Below are 16311 nucleotides of genomic sequence, written 5' to 3'. Positions count from 1 at the left end.
TGGGAAGGTACGTACCGCAAATACTATGACTGATTTTCTTACCTGAAGACTAAGGCACTTAGGTATATTGCTGCCCCCTGTTAGTTAAGGCGAGACAAGGTACGGCAACATGATATGGAAGAAATGAAAGATTATAATAGAAACCGTTAGAGAAATACTGGTCGATTGAGTTATCAAGTATCTATCTCATTTGGATGCGAAAATATGAAGAAAGAAACCACGTAGAACCTAAAGAACTCCACATCATAAGGACGAAATCGTTGTAGCTCTGAAGACATGAGAAAAGACATAAAATATCGAGAAAGAAATTCAAATCCACGAGACCCATTTGATCATACCAAGCATCTCTCTTCCCATCCATTGCTGAAAAAATACCAGCGTAAATCCGCGAACTCCCCATAAACGTGTCAGACAGTGCATTCCTCCATGATAAAAAGAAAAAAAGAAAAACATCGCGGATCAATCACCACTGCTTGCGCTGACCCAGTGGTGAACGAGGCTTCTTACTCTAAGCCTTCTTAGCCGAACCGCGGATGGAGTGGCTGAAGGTAGGGCAATTCTTATCCTCATCCATGATGTCGAGATCGCTCGGTGTCGATGGCACCTGGAAGCCCTGACCGGCTTCAGGGTAAGCCCGGTAATCTTCAGGATCATCATCCGATTCATGCTGGGATCCGACGTGGGAAGACTGAGAGACGGATGGGGTAGGAGATTGCAGTCGTGATTGGGAGTACGAGGATTCTTCGTCAGTGAGTAGGTCGGAGTTTGAGGAAATGGAAGAGGTCTTACGAGCACGTGTGCGCGTGGGCCTGGAAGGGGGCTGTGAAGCTGTGGCGATAGAAGGCTGGGGAGCAGTTGTGGAAGCATGTGCGTGAGGAATTTCGGCGAAAATCTTGTCTGCAGTGATGCCACCAAGAGCCGCTGGGGGATCAGGCTCGGGAGCAGCATCAGAGGCTATTGCCGCAAAGAGTTTATCGGCATCCAGGGTAGTAGCTTGGGGAGCTATGGTATCGGAAGCCTTGTCGATCGGCTGGTTTGGATCCATGGTGATGGCGTTCTCAGACGGAGTTTCCAAGTTTCCCCAATCGAGTAATGCAGAACCAGCGTTTTTCTTTGGTGTAGGGTTGGAAGCCCGATGATTGTGTGGTGTCACAGAAGGTGATGGAGTGAAATCAGTCACGGGTTGCATGTCAGGAGGAAAGAACGGAACCGATGGCCACTCGTTTGACACTTTCACTACAAGCTGGACTAGCGAATCATGCGAAAGAGATGATAGATAAGCCCGCCGTTCTTCTTCTGAATAATTATTTCCACCTTGAGATTCAGGCACAGGCTGCTTCTTTAGACGTCCAACTCTTTTCCCATTTTTCGCAGCCTTCTTTCGAGGTTTGGTCTGGACTTGCTCAGGTTTACACTTGATGCAAAACCAATCCATATCCGGGATTTCAATAACCTCATTATCAATGTTCGGATTGTGACATTTCTGATGCCACGGAGCATCACACGAGTCACATAGAACAATCAAATTATTCGAAGGGCTGTGTCCTCGGTAGCAGCCGGTGCAAACTATATTCACCTGGCGGTTCAGACGTTTCCGCTTTTTGGCTGCTTTGGCAGGGGGCCCTTTTGTTGCCACAGTCTCGGGTTCTCGAATAACCGGCTGGGTTATACGGCCAGATCGAGTTCTATTTGAAGCCAGGGCGGCGCTGGCATTTTGGTGCATTTCTGTATCCCCGGCTGTTGTCCAAACTGTCTCTTCCTGGGGCAGTGCAGGTGATTCCCAATTTTCCCAGGGCATACTGTCAGCAACAAGCTCCAGATGTGATGGTAGTGGCTGAATTCCCTCGGGAACACCGTCGTGGTCAAATATGTTGCCCTCATGAACGTTCTGTGGGTGCCCCGGATTGATATCGGGGGCGGGGAGGTCCATGAATGCCGATGAGACCCTCATGGTGAATATCGTTGTGAACAGGTGTTCTAAAAAAAGAGGACTTGAGAAGCTTCTTTTGGAGAACTAGTTGAGCTTTTGCATGAAAGTAGAGAACAAAGCAACGGGTGATGGCGAGGGAAAAAGGGACTCTTTGTGCTTCTAGGGCAGTGCGAGTCCTCCAGCCTTATACAAACCACAATGGACACTAAACTGTTTGCTGAGCGGGCAGTCAAACATAGTTGGCTCCTTTCAATTCTTCAATTAGAAGTCGGGTTGGAGTCAAGTCGTTGAATGGAAGACCTTTGTATACCAGTCACGTGATATCCCTTATGCAACCTTAAATGGCTTTCTTCAGTCGTTGACTGAGGTATTCGCCTGATTGACGATCTTTAGAATTTCGATTAAATTTTGATAATTTCATCTAATATTAAGAATTTGTTTATTTCTTATGTGGTTGGTGCACATTTGTGTTGTCCATGATTGGGTCACCTTTACTTCTATCGCGGTATTATATCAACATGTACGATTTTATCCCTTTAAGGACGGTACTTATATTATGGAGTTCCTAGTTATGTATTATGCTTGATAGTATGCGAAAGGAAAGCCCAAGAGCTTATGGAACGTAGTAAATTCTTCAAAAAGAACCGAAAGATGACAGAAGAACCGAGTGGCCGTCTGAAATGCACGGAGTAATTTTAGTTTGCTTATATACAGACCTCCGAAGACGTCGTTCATGTTTCTCATAAATAATTCAAGCTATCAGGACACGACTCCCTCGTCCTTCAAGCGAGCGATATCCGCCTCCCCATAATCGAGAACTCTGCCCAAGATCTCATCCGTATGCTGACCCAAAGTAGGAGGAGGTGTGCGCACACCCGGTGTCGCTTCGGAGTACTTGATAGGGGTATTGACCATCTTGATGGGACCACACGCAGGGTGGTCAACTTCCGTCACCATGCCTCGTGCCAGAACTGTTGATAGGGTCAATACCGTCTTTACTATAAAGAAGATAAGGCAGACTTACCATGCTTGTGATTCAGGGTTCCCTGGATGTCGTTGACAGCCGCATAGGGCATACCGCTGCCCTCAAAGATATCCAACCACTCCTGCGTGGTTTTTTGCATAGTAGTGCTTTCAATCATACTGTCAATCTCTGCCCGGTGCTGCACTCGGTCACTGTTAGTGACGAAGCGGGCGTCTGTTTTCCACTCAGAGAAGCCCAGTCGATCACACAACACACCAAAAAGCCTATCATTGCCACCGCCGAAGAGAATATCTCCGTCGCTGGTCTTGTAGCTCCGGTAAGGTACAATGGATGCTGGAATCTGTCAGTTGCTTGTTATTATACTCGATAGAAGAGTGTTGCTGCTTACGGTGTGCTGTGCCCCAACGGCCCGAATCCTTCTTCCCACTGATAAGTGCAGAGCTAGCCAGGTTCGATAGCGTAGCAACCTGGCAATCACTCAAGCAGGCATCGATATGTTGGCCTCTACCAGTCCGACCTCGGGCAATCAAAGCCGCCATGATGGCGTTTGATGTGTATAATCCGGTAGTCAGATCGGTAACGGCAACACCAACCTTTACTGGCGCACCATCCCGAGCACCAGTGATGTGCATCAATCCCATCTCGGCTTCCACCATGACGTCGTAGCCTGCACGGTTGCTATATGGGCCTGTCTGGCCATACCCGGTGATACTGGCATAGATCAACTTAGGGTTGATTTCCCGCAGCGTTTCATAGTCCATGCCGTATTTTTTGAGAGCGCCGGGAAGATAGTTCTCAACCAAGACATCGCATTCCTTTGCAAGCTTGTGTAGAATCTCGACACCTGATTTGTGTTGGAAGGATAGACCGAGGGATTTCTTATTTCGGTTAACCTATATCCATGGTTAGTACTCTGATAAGTTGTTTCACACTTCAAGAAAAGGTTCGTACAGCTAGGTAATATGCGCTCTCGCCAGGACCTTTCCTGGAAGCATCTTCATATTTCGCATATGGCGGACCCCAAGCACGAGTATCGTCGCCACGCACAGGGTGCTCGACCTTGATAACATCCGCTCTATATTCAGTCCTGTTAGTATAATAGAAACTACCGGCTGGAGCTGTTTCATAGCTCCAAAGCTCAGCACATACCCTAAATCACCCAGAATTTGAGTACAATAAGGCTACAGCAAGTTAGTTTGGACTGCAGACACCCAGAAGCGCCTTGAGAGATGTACTCACTCCAGCCAAAACGCGTGTCATATCAAGCACCCGAATACCAGCCAAAGGCAGCGACCCATCGACTGAAGCTGCACTGGAGTAGTTCCGTCCTGGTACCGTGCGCCGCAACGCATTGCTACACCAGGACAGGCCCGATCGACGAGCAACAACCTGGAATCTGAGCGCGACAGTCATGACAATATATACGAGCGCAACAAAATCAAAAAAAGCAGCTCAAACAAAAGCCCAAATAGAAGGATTCCCCCGTTAAATGGGATCTGGGGAAACCGGCGAATCTCCGCCAAAACGCCGACGCCGACACCGCTCGGAGGAGCCAATGCCGAGGCCACATCGCGGGGACATCTTCCTTGTCATCAACCGCAGCTATGTTCACAGGTCTTGTCGAGACGATTGGGAGTGGGTATATCTTACTTTTTTATGAAGTCAATAATTAATGTTGTCTTACTAGCTGTCACGGCCTTGGAGCCCATCGATACCTCGTCGAGCGGGGGCGGGGGAACCTCGCTCACCATCTCCGACTGTGAGGAGATCCTTACCGACGCGCACCTGGGCGATAGTATTGCTGTGAATGGTATTTTACTCTTCTATAATAAATATATGGGATATTGTCTAAAAGTGTGCTTAAGGAACATGTCTTACGGTCACTGCATTCGATAAGACCTGGTTCAAGGTTGGCTGTGCGCCGGAGACGTTGCGACGCACAAATCTGGGTTCCTTGCAGGCGAATTCCCACGTGAACCTCGAGCGCGCTGTTTCGGCCGATACCCGGATGGGAGGACACTTTGTGCAGGGTCATGTCGATACCGTTGCAGAGATTCTATCCGTCACACCCGATGGAAATTCGTTGGTGTTCCGGCTGCAGCCGCGCGATAGAGATATTCTGCGCTATGTTGTGGAAAAGGGCTATGTGACCCTCGATGGTGCTAGCTTGACTGTTACCAAGGTCGTCGATGGCCAGGATGGATACTGGGAGGTTATGCTCATTGCCTACACACAAGAGAAGGTGGTCACTGCTGCGAAAAAGCCTGGTGACTTTGTCAACGTTGAGATCGATATCGTGGGCAAGTATGTCGAGAAGAGCGTGCAGGGATACTTTGCCGGTACATCAGGTGGTGATTTTGCTATCTTGGAGAAGATGGTGAACAGGATTGTCGATGAAAGGCTCAAGAAATAGATCAGATTTATGAATAACGAATCTCCGCCACTCCAAGCCATTGCGATATTCAGTGAAGACAAGGAGAAATGTACCATCTTTGGCTTTCTATGTATAAAAATGAACTAATCGGTACATTTGAGAAAGGAATCTCTCGATTATAGCGAAGATATTCAGCTAGAGGTGCGATTGGTCCCAAACTATTGAAAGCTGCACATCGAAAACAGACCTCCTTGGTCGTTGCGGTGCCATTGTGTTGCCGCGTGAGTTGGCACAAGTGTATATACACAAATTGGTGTGTATTGATATGACGGATTGAACTGTATCAAAAATGACTGGAAGCTGGCAGACATGCCCAGGCCCATGATCAGAGGTCATCTACAGCAGTTAGGATGTACATCTTTGGAGATGCTTGTAGTGAGACTAAGTTCAATCTATGTAGGGTGAAGGATAAATTTGCAAGACTGCATTATATAAAGACAAAACCTGGGAAAAAACGCCTAGATGCCTATCGGGTATGTGACAGTGACAGAAATTTTGGTCCATGACATGGATATAAGACGTGAAGACGGTCATTTTTGATACAATCCAGTGTGATAGACAGGTTGGCAAGAGTTGGATTCTTGAGTTCAATCGCAAGAGCCAGCTCGTCCATCAACCGATCAAGTAAAAGCTTTCGAGGAAGTGTGTTGTGATCACTTCAAACAGCTTACTCCTCCATAGACTCGTCCGAATCGGCGTCAGAGTCGTCATCAACCGCTTCACCCTCACCCTCAGCGTCCTTGTCAAAGTCATCGTCGCTGAGCCAATCTTCATCATCCATTTCCTCATCCTCATCATCCTCGGCCACCTGTTGGCCATTACCCCTAGCCTTGGCTTTCTCCTGCTTCTTCCGCTCAATGTTCGCCTTCTGCAGCTTCTTTCTCTGCTCCTTCTCCTTCCTCCGAACGTCCCAGCTCTGGTCCAGTTTCCGCATCTCCTTCTCGGATTTCGTAATGAAGTCGTGCCACATAATCTTGCCGTCGCAGACTCCATCCTCAACCTTCATCAAGCGTAGTCGCATGCGAGGACCCAGCTCTACGAGCTTGACAGCGCGCTTCTCAACACCGGGGGTATAGGCTGGCTTATCCTGACCCTTCTCTGCAGCCTTTTGACGCTGCATTTCCCGCTTGTTCAGGACTCGGCGAGTTGTGCTCTCCGTAACTTCGACTTCGGCATCGGTATCTAGCTCGGTCTCACTTGCTGATGTGTAGCCTGCAGCAGAGGGGTCGAGCAGGTAATCGGCGGCATCTTCTAGCTTTCCAAGGTTGGGGACGGCGGTCTTCTTCTTGTCTCGGTTCCGAATCTCTTTGGGATCCAGGCGACGGATTCGTTTGGACACACCGGTCTTCTTCGTGGCAATGGCATAGTGACGGAGTGTCAAGATATATGAGTCGTTATCTTTTTCAGCAGGCTCTCGGTTGAGAAGCATGACACGGCGGATGGAAGACAAAGGCTGGCTTTGAGGGTTGATGGGAGGGAAGAGGGACTGGAAGATGGTAGTTGTGAGGGTCTCGAGGCGCTTCGGCACTTTAGAATCTTCGGTTGCGTCTGGTGTGGTGAAGTTGTTCATGACCAACAGGGGCGGTGTCTTGTGGTCCTGTCCGCCACTTTTTGGGCGCTTCATGGATCTTTCCACATCCTTGCACAGCGAATAGTTCTCGACTTTGAAGTGAAGGGTGGGTCCACGGGGAGTAACAGCGAGTCGCATATTTGTGTTGCCAGTTGCGGACTTAGAAAACAACATAAGATGAGTGACACCGAGGGGACCGGTCATAACGGTGTAGTCTCGTAGTCTGTTGGATTTGCGTTCCTATAATGTGTATTAGAGAGAGCAAGTAGAACAGTGGCAGTTAATCATACCTTCAGTCGCACAGCGGTATCAGGCTCCATCATCCGACGAACATCCTTAACCAACTGGGTCACACTGCTACCGACTTGAGAAGCGCCTACTCGAATGACCATAGACTTCGGGGTCTTGGACATTGAGGCAGCGCTGCCCTTCACAGCGGAAGCATTTTGCGGCTTCTGGTGAGTGCGCTTCTTAACACGCTGCTTGGCCATTTTGTAGAGATGAGAAAAATAAAAATTGGAGTGGGAAACCAATGAATACCAAATCGAACAGCTCGAGGTTTTTTTTTTCTCCAAAAATTAACATCAGAAACAGTGCCGGATCAATAATTTTGCGGCCCCACATTAAATTATTTCTTTTGATAGTTCAACATCGACAACTTTTTTTTCTGTCAAAATACAAATCAAACATGCCGATTACCAAGAAGCGCAAGGTTGCACACGCAGCACCTGCTGCACCCGTTGAAGACAGCGACGTCGCATCAAATGCAAGCTCTTCAAACCCTCAAGCCACTGCTGAGGACTCCGATGTTGAAGATAGCGCGAGCGCTTCAAGCCCCAAACCCGCCGCTGGGGATGCCGAGGTCGACAATGCGGCTCCCGCAGCTCCTAAGACATTCAAAGAACTAGGTCTGATTGACTCACTCTGCGAAGCCTGTGATAAAATGGGATACAAGGCCCCTACACCGATCCAGGCCGAATCAATCCCGCTAGCACTTCAGGGTCGTGATATTATCGGTTTGGCTGAAACGGGATCTGGAAAAACCGCCTCCTTCGTGTTGCCAATTCTTCAAGGTTCGTGCATTCCCGGCGACATAGACCTTCATATACGATACTAACGAGTCTACTAGCACTCATGGAAAAGCCTCAGCCGTTCTTTGGTCTCGTAATGGCCCCAACACGTGAATTGGCATACCAGATCTCACTCGCATGTGAGTCCCTCGGCGCAACAATCAACGTCAGATCCACCACCTTGGTCGGTGGTATGGACATGGTTCCTCAGTCAATCGCTTTGGGAAAGAAACCTCATATTATCGTTGCCACGCCCGGCAGACTTCTTGACCACCTCGAGAACACAAAGGGCTTCTCCCTCCGCAACCTGAAATTCCTCGTCATGGACGAAGCAGACAGACTCCTCGATATGGATTTCGGCCCCATTCTTGATAAGATTCTCAAGGTTCTGCCTCGCGAACGCAGAACTTTCCTATTCTCCGCCACTCTGAGCTCAAAGGTTGAGTCTCTCCAGCGAGCCTCACTGTCAAATCCGGCCCGTGTATCGATCTCTTCCAGCAAGTACGCTACCGTGGAAACCCTCCAGCAAACCTATATCCTTCGTCCTTTTAAACACAAGGACATCTACCTCGTCTATCTCCTCCACGAATTCATCGGCCAGTCTGTTATCATCTTCATGCGCACCGTTCATGAGACGCAGCGTGTTGCTTTCCTGCTGCGCGGTCTTGGCTTCGGTGCAATCCCTCTCCATGGACAGATGTCTCAATCTGCGCGTCTGGGAGCACTCGGCAAATTCCGATCGAGGAGTCGCGAGATCCTTGTTGCTACTGATGTTGCTGCCCGTGGTTTGGATATTCCCTCTGTGGACTGTGTTTTGAATTTTGACTTGCCAACCGACAGTAAGACTTATATCCATCGAGTAGGCCGTACAGCACGTGCTGGCAAGTCTGGAACCGCTATCTCCTTTGTCACACAATATGATGTGGAAATCTGGCAGCGTATAGAGGCTGCGATGGGCAAGGAGTTGGAGGAATACCCCGCTCCTAAAGATGAGGCCATGGTCTTTGCCGAGCAAGTGAGTGCTTCGCAGCGTGACGCTATTCAGGCAATGAAGCACTATGACGAGAAGAAGGGAGCCAAGGGTAAAGGAAAGTTCTCGTTCAAGGGCAAGCGAAGTCGCGATGCCATGGACCAAGAAGAGGGCTAGAATTTCATTCTGGCTCATTTGCTTTTGCTTTGTACATGAATAGGTGGTTTATCTTACGAATTTGGGGCGTTTAAGCATGTAATATGAAAAGAATCCATAGATTTCATTACTGCGTCAAAATGATATCGAATATTTTCCTGGACCATATTTCCGGGGGCCCATAGAAACTGAAAAGGTATCCGCTGCCTAAAACCATGAAGGCCAGTGTAACAATTGCAATACATCCCAGAGAAACAATGACCACTAGCGGCGTTTGTCAAGGCCGAGGATCAAACCTGAACTAGGGAATCAATTAGGCGCTGCCTGCCTCGCTAACAGCGTTGGCGACGCGAGTGGCGAGGTCATCCGCCTCAGAGCGGCTGGCAGCCTCAGCGTACACGCGGACGGCATCCTCAGTACCACTGGCACGGGCGAAACTGCGGCCCTTGTTGTACCGAGACTGAAGTGACTCGATAGTGCCCTGCAGGCCGGGAGGAGACTCAAGCTTACGCTCCGCATCGTATGCCTTGAAAATGGAACGGTCATTGACCTCAACACGCACAAGGCGGGAAGGAAGGTCAGTGTAGGTTCCAAGCCACTCCTTGGGTGACCAGCCCTTGTGGGCGAGAATGGCCTCCACGAGAAGTGCGTCGGACAGGGCATCGCCGACAGCCTGGTTGATCAGGTCGGTCAGGGCTTGGAGACTCTCCAGGGCATGCTGCTGTGCTGGCGACTGAGGCTCGGTGTTCTTGATGACCTTGAGGGCATTCTCAGAGAAGGTGACGGTACCGTGTCCATTGGCCTCGAAGTAGACACCGACATCGAACCGCAGCGCAGCGTGGTGGAGATGCTTCACGCCGGTGTTGGTGCAGATAATGGGTAGCTTGAGGACTTTCTCAATGTAATCTGTGCTTGCACCGTTAGCATAGGCGGTCTGGACAACACCAATCTTCAGCTTCGAAGCAATTCCAGCACTGCGGGCAAGGTCGCCAATGAAAGACGCTGCAAGAGTGGCAATGCGATCACCGTCCAGAAGGCGGAACACGTTGCTCTCGTCCTGGAAGTAGTAAACGAGACGATCCGCGTCACCATCAAGCGAAGCGCATCGATCAAGCACGGCGGCCTTGGAGGAAGGAGGAGCACGTTGCTTGGTCTTAACATAGTCGGCACCGCACTGCATGAAGTGTTAGGTTGATCAAAAGTTGTGTGTTGGCCAGGTGGAAACATACATCAAAGTTCAGAGCGTCAGGGTTGATCACATCATCATTGACAACCTTAATATCGATTCCAGTGAGGTACTTCATCAGTTCTCTCAATTTAGGCCCACCGACACCATTGGCGCAGTCCACAGTCAAGGAACCCTGAACCTTAACTCCTCGCATAACCTTCTTGAAGGAGTTTGCAAGCTTCTCATAGTATCCTTGCTCAGTCGGCTCGCCATACTCGTATTGTGTTCCAAGGGTGTTCTTGCAGCGAACAACATAGTGAAGCTGTGGGGTGGTCATGTACTTGAAGTCCACAAACTCGACTTCTGTTGCAGTAAGGGCGGCATTCAGAACGCCTACTAGACGGGAGCCAGAAGCACGGGTGTCACGAGCGAAGACCACCCGAGCAGGGTTGGTCATCTTCACATCGATTTCCTTGACAAGCTCATCGTAGACATCGGCGATCTTATCCAATGGGGCATTTGCTAGTTTTGTCGCGTATGCCTCCCACTCGGCCTAGTTATGACAGTGAGCACATTATTCCAAATTCTGTCGAGGGAACGCAGGCCAATCTTACTTCAAGCATCTCGCCCTAAAGAAAATCATAAAAGGTTAGACTTGTCCCGATGGGCTGGTACTAGGGCAGGGATCAATTGCTTAAACTCACCATGGGGTCAACCAACTTAACGCCATTGTCCTCCGCAGGGTTGTGGCTAGCAGTAACCATAACACCAATCCATTGTCCACTAAGCTTCTTTGACCGCAAGCCTGCAAGCAAGCCCACTGCAAAAACAACTGTGTTGAGGAGATCGCTGCGCAGATTGGTCAGAACAAGTCGGCGTCAACAAAAGGACGATCGCGGGGTTCCAGAGGATGCGGAGGCGGGGTGGATCAGCCATATTTGAAGAAACTTACGCTTTCATGCGAAACTATAATGGAGAGAATGGAAGTTAGCTGACTTACTCTAGAGTAGAGTTCACCAATGCGACATACCCCTGCTGTGCCATACTCAAATACCTTGCCCTCGGGCTTTGTGTACTGCAGCGCCGCATCGGCGATCGCTTTTTTGACAGCCGGAGAGGCCATGGCGAAAATATCTGATTGGTTAAAAAGCGCCTGAATGAGTTTCAAGAGGAGAGGTGCTCTGAAAAGCTGCAGGTAAGGTCGAGGTCGAAGAGGAGGGGGAATACTTGAAACAAAAAAAAAAAGCGGCTGAGGGGTCTGAGGGGTGGAACACGGCTTATTGCGACGGCCTTAGCGGTGAGGGAATGGTGGGGAACACAAACCAAGACGCGACATAAGACGTGGCAATAACATTTTATCCACATTAGGTGCCGTGGAAATTAACTTCAATGGTAAACACTGTGGTGGGGAGCACCCCGATCTTCATTACTGCTACCTCCACCTCTTAAGCTACAGTCAAGCATGACATATTAACATATGTCTATGCTATCTGGGTATGTATAGGTATAAAGATCGCCAAAAATTGCCCATAATTTGATCTCCTTCATGCTTTTAGCCTGTGCGCCGCAATATCGTCCTGTGTATCCCTGATCAGGAACCTGTCGGGTGCAACCGATGCATTAGTCAGAATATATTAACCTTGCAAGTCGTACGATCGGGGAGGACTTACGAGTACCACCATACAGCTGGGACAACTGTACCCAGATGCCAGAGGCTGTGCGCGTCAATCAACCCATTCCAAGGAGGGAAATCGAGCAACTCCAAACTCATAGCCAGAATTATCCATGCCACAATCATACCGGGCCAGGCGGTCCAAGACTTCGAAAGTTTTTGGTATCGGAAGATACTGAAACCTGTCCACATAAGGTTTTGGATAGCACCAACCACCACGTTCGCCACCATGTTGTAGGTGTAGTCCCAGGACCAGAAAGTTAGATAAGACACGTGCAATGTATATAACAGAACGCAAATAGCGGTCCAAAGCCGACGTAGGGTGGGCCGGTACGGGGTATTTTCAAGGTCCAGGCGGAAGATTCGAACGACGGCAAGGTAAAGACCGTATAGCACGTTAGCGCCAGCCGCCCAGTAGTCCAGCTTCTCGGTCAGGGGGAAATCGCGCATGTGGAATATCATGCTAAAGCTCCAGCTTGCAAGTCCAATGTATCCAAACATCATGTAGTATGGGCGGAGCGAGTGCCAGGTGGGGATTGACTCCTGGATACGGGACAGGCCGTGCCAGTGTGCGGCGAAGTTGAAGAAGGAGAAGAGCACTGAGAATGGCTCCTGCATCCCTAGAATCCTACGGAACGGCCATTTCCCGTGGAATTGTACAATAGGGCTGATCATAGGAGGGTCACGCGCAACTCGACGATCGGTAATGACATGTTGACAAGTGTAGTCACATTCGGCAGGGCAGGTCCATAGTAATAAGCGGTGGTGCAAAGCTACAGAGGTTAGCAAAGGGGGAACGCGGAGAACGATTGGAATAATGGTTTCACATACGTAGCACTGAGTTGCCATTCTGACAATTTTCCGTTTTACAAACCTATGGTTGTTAGTTGTTACCAAGGGTTTTGTTGTTCGCCGAGTCGTACCTGGACACATTCTTTGAAGTCGGGGAGGTGGTCTCCCAATGACGCGTCGGACCTGCCAATGAGCGAGGCTAGAAAAACGAAAGCGAAAAGAGTGTAGAGATTCACTCTTCCTACGCTTAGATTCATTGTGGCCCAACAGTCTAGTTCCGAGGTCTTAGGCGTTCAACGCGAAAGCTTGGGGAATAATGACAGGTTGGAGCGGAGCTACCGGCGGCATTATAGAGCCTCCCTCGGTGGTCTTGGCAATATCAAAAGCGGTTCTTTATTTACCCCACAGCGCAATTGACCTACTTTGTACAACTTTAACAATTGAAGTGGATTTGTCCTTATTTATCATATTTGTCGTAGGGTGTTATTCCTTGGAGCTCTTGACAGCTCACTCAAAGAAAAGGCATAGTCAATGGCGCAATTGATCTATTCTAAATATCAATATCGTCAATGGGTGTTTGATATTCTTGGATATAAGAGCTATTTCCCACACATATACCAGCTACCTAGAACGCAGGAACACATTTATCCCTAGAACCTCCCAGTTGTACAACTATGCCACGCAGATAGCCCTATATAAATGAGGGCAAGTTCTATCACGTGGCAATACACGTGATTCCCGTATACGGCTAGCTCGGGCGGGGATTGGAGTTAAGCTTGGCGGGCGGGCAAATAATCCAGAAAAAAAAAAGTTAAGGATCGATCTCGGTTGGACTTTTATCTTTACCATCCTCCCTAATTTGATTTTTTTTTACTCTTTCCATTCTCCCTTTTCGACCCGTTCTTCTTTTCCGCACAGTCAAGATGGACACCGAATCCGATAACCCTCAGGGGATCACCAGCAGTGCTGATCGTATGGTTGGCATGGAGCACTCTGAAGTCCGTTACTTCACTAGGTACGTTATTCTTCATCCATTGAGTATTTTGGACATTGATGCTAATAAATCCATAGCTACGACCACCACGGTAAATTATCTTGATCAGTGATGGCAAATTTCTAGTGTGGTTTTGACTAACGATCTTTTTTTTTGGGCCGCCACAGGTATCCACGAGGAGATGCTTGTAAGTACAAATTTACCGGCTACGTACTGCCTAATTGTCTAGTTGCATTGCTCTAACATTCGTTTTCTTTCTTCTAGAAAGATGATGTGCGCACACGCTCTTACCGCGACTCCATCTACCAGAACCGCCACATCTTCAAGGACAAGGTTGTCCTCGATGTCGGCTGTGGAACCGGTATTCTGAGCATGTATGTATCCGGGTAACAACCCCGTGATTTCAGATCCCTTGTTAACTGTTTTTCCTCGACAGGTTTGCTGCCCGTGCCGGCGCAAAGCACGTCATTGGTGTCGATATGTCCTCGATCATCGAGAAGGCCCGTCAGATCGTCGACGTCAATGGATTGTCCGATAAGATTACTCTCCTTCAGGGCAAGATGGAGGAAGTTAACCTTCCTTTCCCTAAGGTTGATATCATTATCTCCGAGTGGATGGGATACTTCCTTCTGTACGAGTCCATGCTGGACACCGTGCTCTACGCCCGTGACACCTACCTCAACCCCGGTGGTCTGATCTTCCCCGATAAGGCCACTATGTACGTTGCCGGTATTGAGGATGGCGACTACAAGGATGATAAGATTGGATGTAAGACACACTTCTACCCTTGGACCTTTTTTTTCTTATATATTGACCAAATTCAGTCTGGGACAACGTCTACGGATTCGACTACAGCCCCATGAAGGAGATTGCTCTTAACGAGCCCCTCGTCGATACCGTCGAGATGAAGGCTCTTGTGACTGATCCCTGCCCGATCATCACCTTTGATCTGAACACCGTCACCACGGCCGATCTTGCCTTCAAGGTGCCCTATGCCCTTACCGCCAAGCGCCCCGACTTCATCCACGCCATGATCGCCTGGTTCGACATCGAGTTCAGCGCCTGCCACAAGCCCATTCACTTCTCCACTGGCCCTCACGCCAAGTACACCCACTGGAAGCAGACCGTGTTCTACCTCCGTGACGTCCTCACCGTTGAGGAGGATGAGCGTGTTACCGGTTGGATCGAGAACCGTCCTAACGATAAGAACAAGCGTGACTTGGATATCGGCATCACTTACAAGTTCGAGACTCCCGATGCTACCCGCTCTGCTGAGGGTGGCTGCTTCTACCGCATGTAAGTTCGGGTCTTTTGCCTCGTTTTAAGGTCATTATACTAATTCATTATAGGTGTTAATTTTGTTCCACTTTTCTAATTTGATGTCATTGGGATGTACAACTTCACGTTTGCACGATCTAAGTGAAATATTTTCGTCACGCAATGCATCCTGGCATGGGCATGTATGAAATTGCCCAAGGCGAATCAGACATCTGATTTCGCCTTTGTTTATTTCGGCGTTTAGTTTTTGGGAGGCAGGAAAAAAGGCATTTTGTGGCGCGAACGGAGGGATATCATTCTGAAGCTCCTCGAATTTCCAGGTAGATACCCGAGTCGATGCTTAGTCTAGCAAACTCCAACGCTCTTCTTCTGGACATGTTTTCAATGTAGACTTTTAGGCTTCCAGTCAAAGGATGTAAGATCTGCAAGGGGAAATTGCGCCAAGGAGATGCACTCGTCGGTAAAACCACGGGACCAAATCCAATAAAGTTATCAGATTCTCCGCTCATTGATGACCCTGCGGGAGGTTTCTAATAGCATTAGCGACAGCTTGTATCATTTGTGCTATAATATCCTTTTGAGGGTGAAACCTCCGGGAGCCGAGTTGCTAGGCATGTTGTCTGAGCTCGTAGGCATCAAACCACCTCGATCCCCACCTTGATCAACCACTTCCAGTCTGACTGTGGCGGGCTTCGAGTGTCTTCTGAGGTGTGGATATCTTTGGCTTGGGATCGTTCTAGATGATGTTGACCTAGGAACTTGTTGTGATTCGGCGAGTGGTTTTGCCTCTAATGGTTTAATTGTTAGAGAGATAAAACTTAGGAGATTGTTGTTGGCTTGGACGTGGGATGTACATAGTAGGTCTTGGGAATAGTTCTCCGAGCTGCGCTGAGATCGGTGAACTATCCTACAACAAGGCAGATAGTCCTAATAGTTCGCATGTTTGGTGCAGCAGTGCGCTGCTTTGTTGTCAATAGGAGTCCAAACTGTCTGCACTAATTTCCGATCAAAGAGTGGATTTAGGATGTAAGCATAAAAATTGAAATAATAACAATAAGCTATTAGGTACCCTATATAGGAAAAGTGCCACGCAATGGGGCGGCAGGGGTTGAAACCCTTGTATACATACTTGATGGGCGACACCTGGGCAACACCTGTATAGCCTGATCTTTAGGCTCGAGGGAAAAAAACACAGGCCGTTCTCATCGAAGAATGAACTGGACAGGCAAACAGTCTCCACAAAATCAAAGGCAAAACTGGAGAACACTGAAAAGACATTACAAGGCCGTATA

At 48.8% G+C, this 16311-nt stretch overlaps 8 protein-coding genes across 8 annotated transcripts; 3 read left to right on the top strand and 5 right to left on the bottom strand.

The window, feature by feature from the left end:
* Positions 1-508: 508 nt before the first annotated feature.
* PGRI_041970 (phf1/phf2 family PHD finger domain-containing protein) lies at positions 509-1951 on the bottom strand (the record flags this gene model as incomplete). Its single annotated transcript, XM_040791910.1, has 1 exon — positions 509-1951. One exon carries the CDS (start codon positions 1949-1951, stop codon positions 509-511), a length of 1443 nt encoding a protein of 480 aa, XP_040643820.1.
* A 738-nt stretch (positions 1952-2689) lies between these two features.
* Positions 2690-4328, bottom strand: PGRI_041960 (CaiB/BaiF CoA transferase family protein; the record flags this gene model as incomplete). Its single annotated transcript, XM_040791909.1, has 6 exons — positions 2690-2901; positions 2955-3248; positions 3304-3808; positions 3867-3990; positions 4065-4096; positions 4155-4328. The coding sequence occupies 6 exons, from the start codon at positions 4326-4328 to the stop codon at positions 2690-2692; spliced, it is 1341 nt and encodes a 446-aa protein (XP_040643819.1).
* Positions 4329-4519: 191 nt separating this feature from the next.
* On the top strand, positions 4520-5328 carry PGRI_041950 (riboflavin synthase; the record flags this gene model as incomplete). The annotated part of the gene is made up of 3 exons (XM_040791908.1): positions 4520-4550; positions 4603-4725; positions 4781-5328. 3 exons carry the CDS (start codon positions 4520-4522, stop codon positions 5326-5328), a joined length of 702 nt encoding a protein of 233 aa, XP_040643818.1.
* Positions 5329-6016: 688 nt separating this feature from the next.
* Positions 6017-7410, bottom strand: PGRI_041940 (Brix domain-containing protein; the record flags this gene model as incomplete). Its single annotated transcript, XM_040791907.1, has 2 exons — positions 6017-7159; positions 7210-7410. 2 exons carry the CDS (start codon positions 7408-7410, stop codon positions 6017-6019), a joined length of 1344 nt encoding a protein of 447 aa, XP_040643817.1.
* A 197-nt stretch (positions 7411-7607) lies between these two features.
* rrp3 (RNA-dependent ATPase RRP3) lies at positions 7608-9136 on the top strand (the record flags this gene model as incomplete). Its single annotated transcript, XM_040791906.1, has 2 exons — positions 7608-7992; positions 8049-9136. The coding sequence occupies 2 exons, from the start codon at positions 7608-7610 to the stop codon at positions 9134-9136; spliced, it is 1473 nt and encodes a 490-aa protein (XP_040643816.1).
* Positions 9137-9428: 292 nt separating this feature from the next.
* Positions 9429-11406, bottom strand: agm1 (phosphoacetylglucosamine mutase PCM1; the record flags this gene model as incomplete). The annotated part of the gene is made up of 6 exons (XM_040791905.1): positions 9429-10289; positions 10345-10836; positions 10898-10912; positions 10988-11132; positions 11236-11249; positions 11314-11406. 6 exons carry the CDS (start codon positions 11404-11406, stop codon positions 9429-9431), a joined length of 1620 nt encoding a protein of 539 aa, XP_040643815.1.
* A 421-nt stretch (positions 11407-11827) lies between these two features.
* PGRI_041910 (PGAP3/PER1 family protein) lies at positions 11828-13004 on the bottom strand (the record flags this gene model as incomplete). Its single annotated transcript, XM_040791904.1, has 4 exons — positions 11828-11882; positions 11954-12728; positions 12787-12829; positions 12879-13004. The coding sequence occupies 4 exons, from the start codon at positions 13002-13004 to the stop codon at positions 11828-11830; spliced, it is 999 nt and encodes a 332-aa protein (XP_040643814.1).
* A 666-nt stretch (positions 13005-13670) lies between these two features.
* Positions 13671-15097, top strand: rmtA (protein-arginine omega-N methyltransferase HMT1; the record flags this gene model as incomplete). Its single annotated transcript, XM_040791903.1, has 7 exons — positions 13671-13762; positions 13819-13832; positions 13909-13928; positions 14006-14115; positions 14178-14509; positions 14566-15037; positions 15091-15097. The coding sequence occupies 7 exons, from the start codon at positions 13671-13673 to the stop codon at positions 15095-15097; spliced, it is 1047 nt and encodes a 348-aa protein (XP_040643813.1).
* Positions 15098-16311: the final 1214 nt, after the last annotated feature.

Source organism: Penicillium griseofulvum, assembly GCF_001561935.1.
Source record: "Penicillium griseofulvum strain PG3 chromosome Unknown contig_89, whole genome shotgun sequence".
In the NCBI taxonomy this organism is placed as follows: Eukaryota; Fungi; Ascomycota; class Eurotiomycetes; order Eurotiales; family Aspergillaceae; genus Penicillium; species Penicillium griseofulvum.
This window is presented reverse-complemented; position numbering and strand designations above follow the sequence as displayed.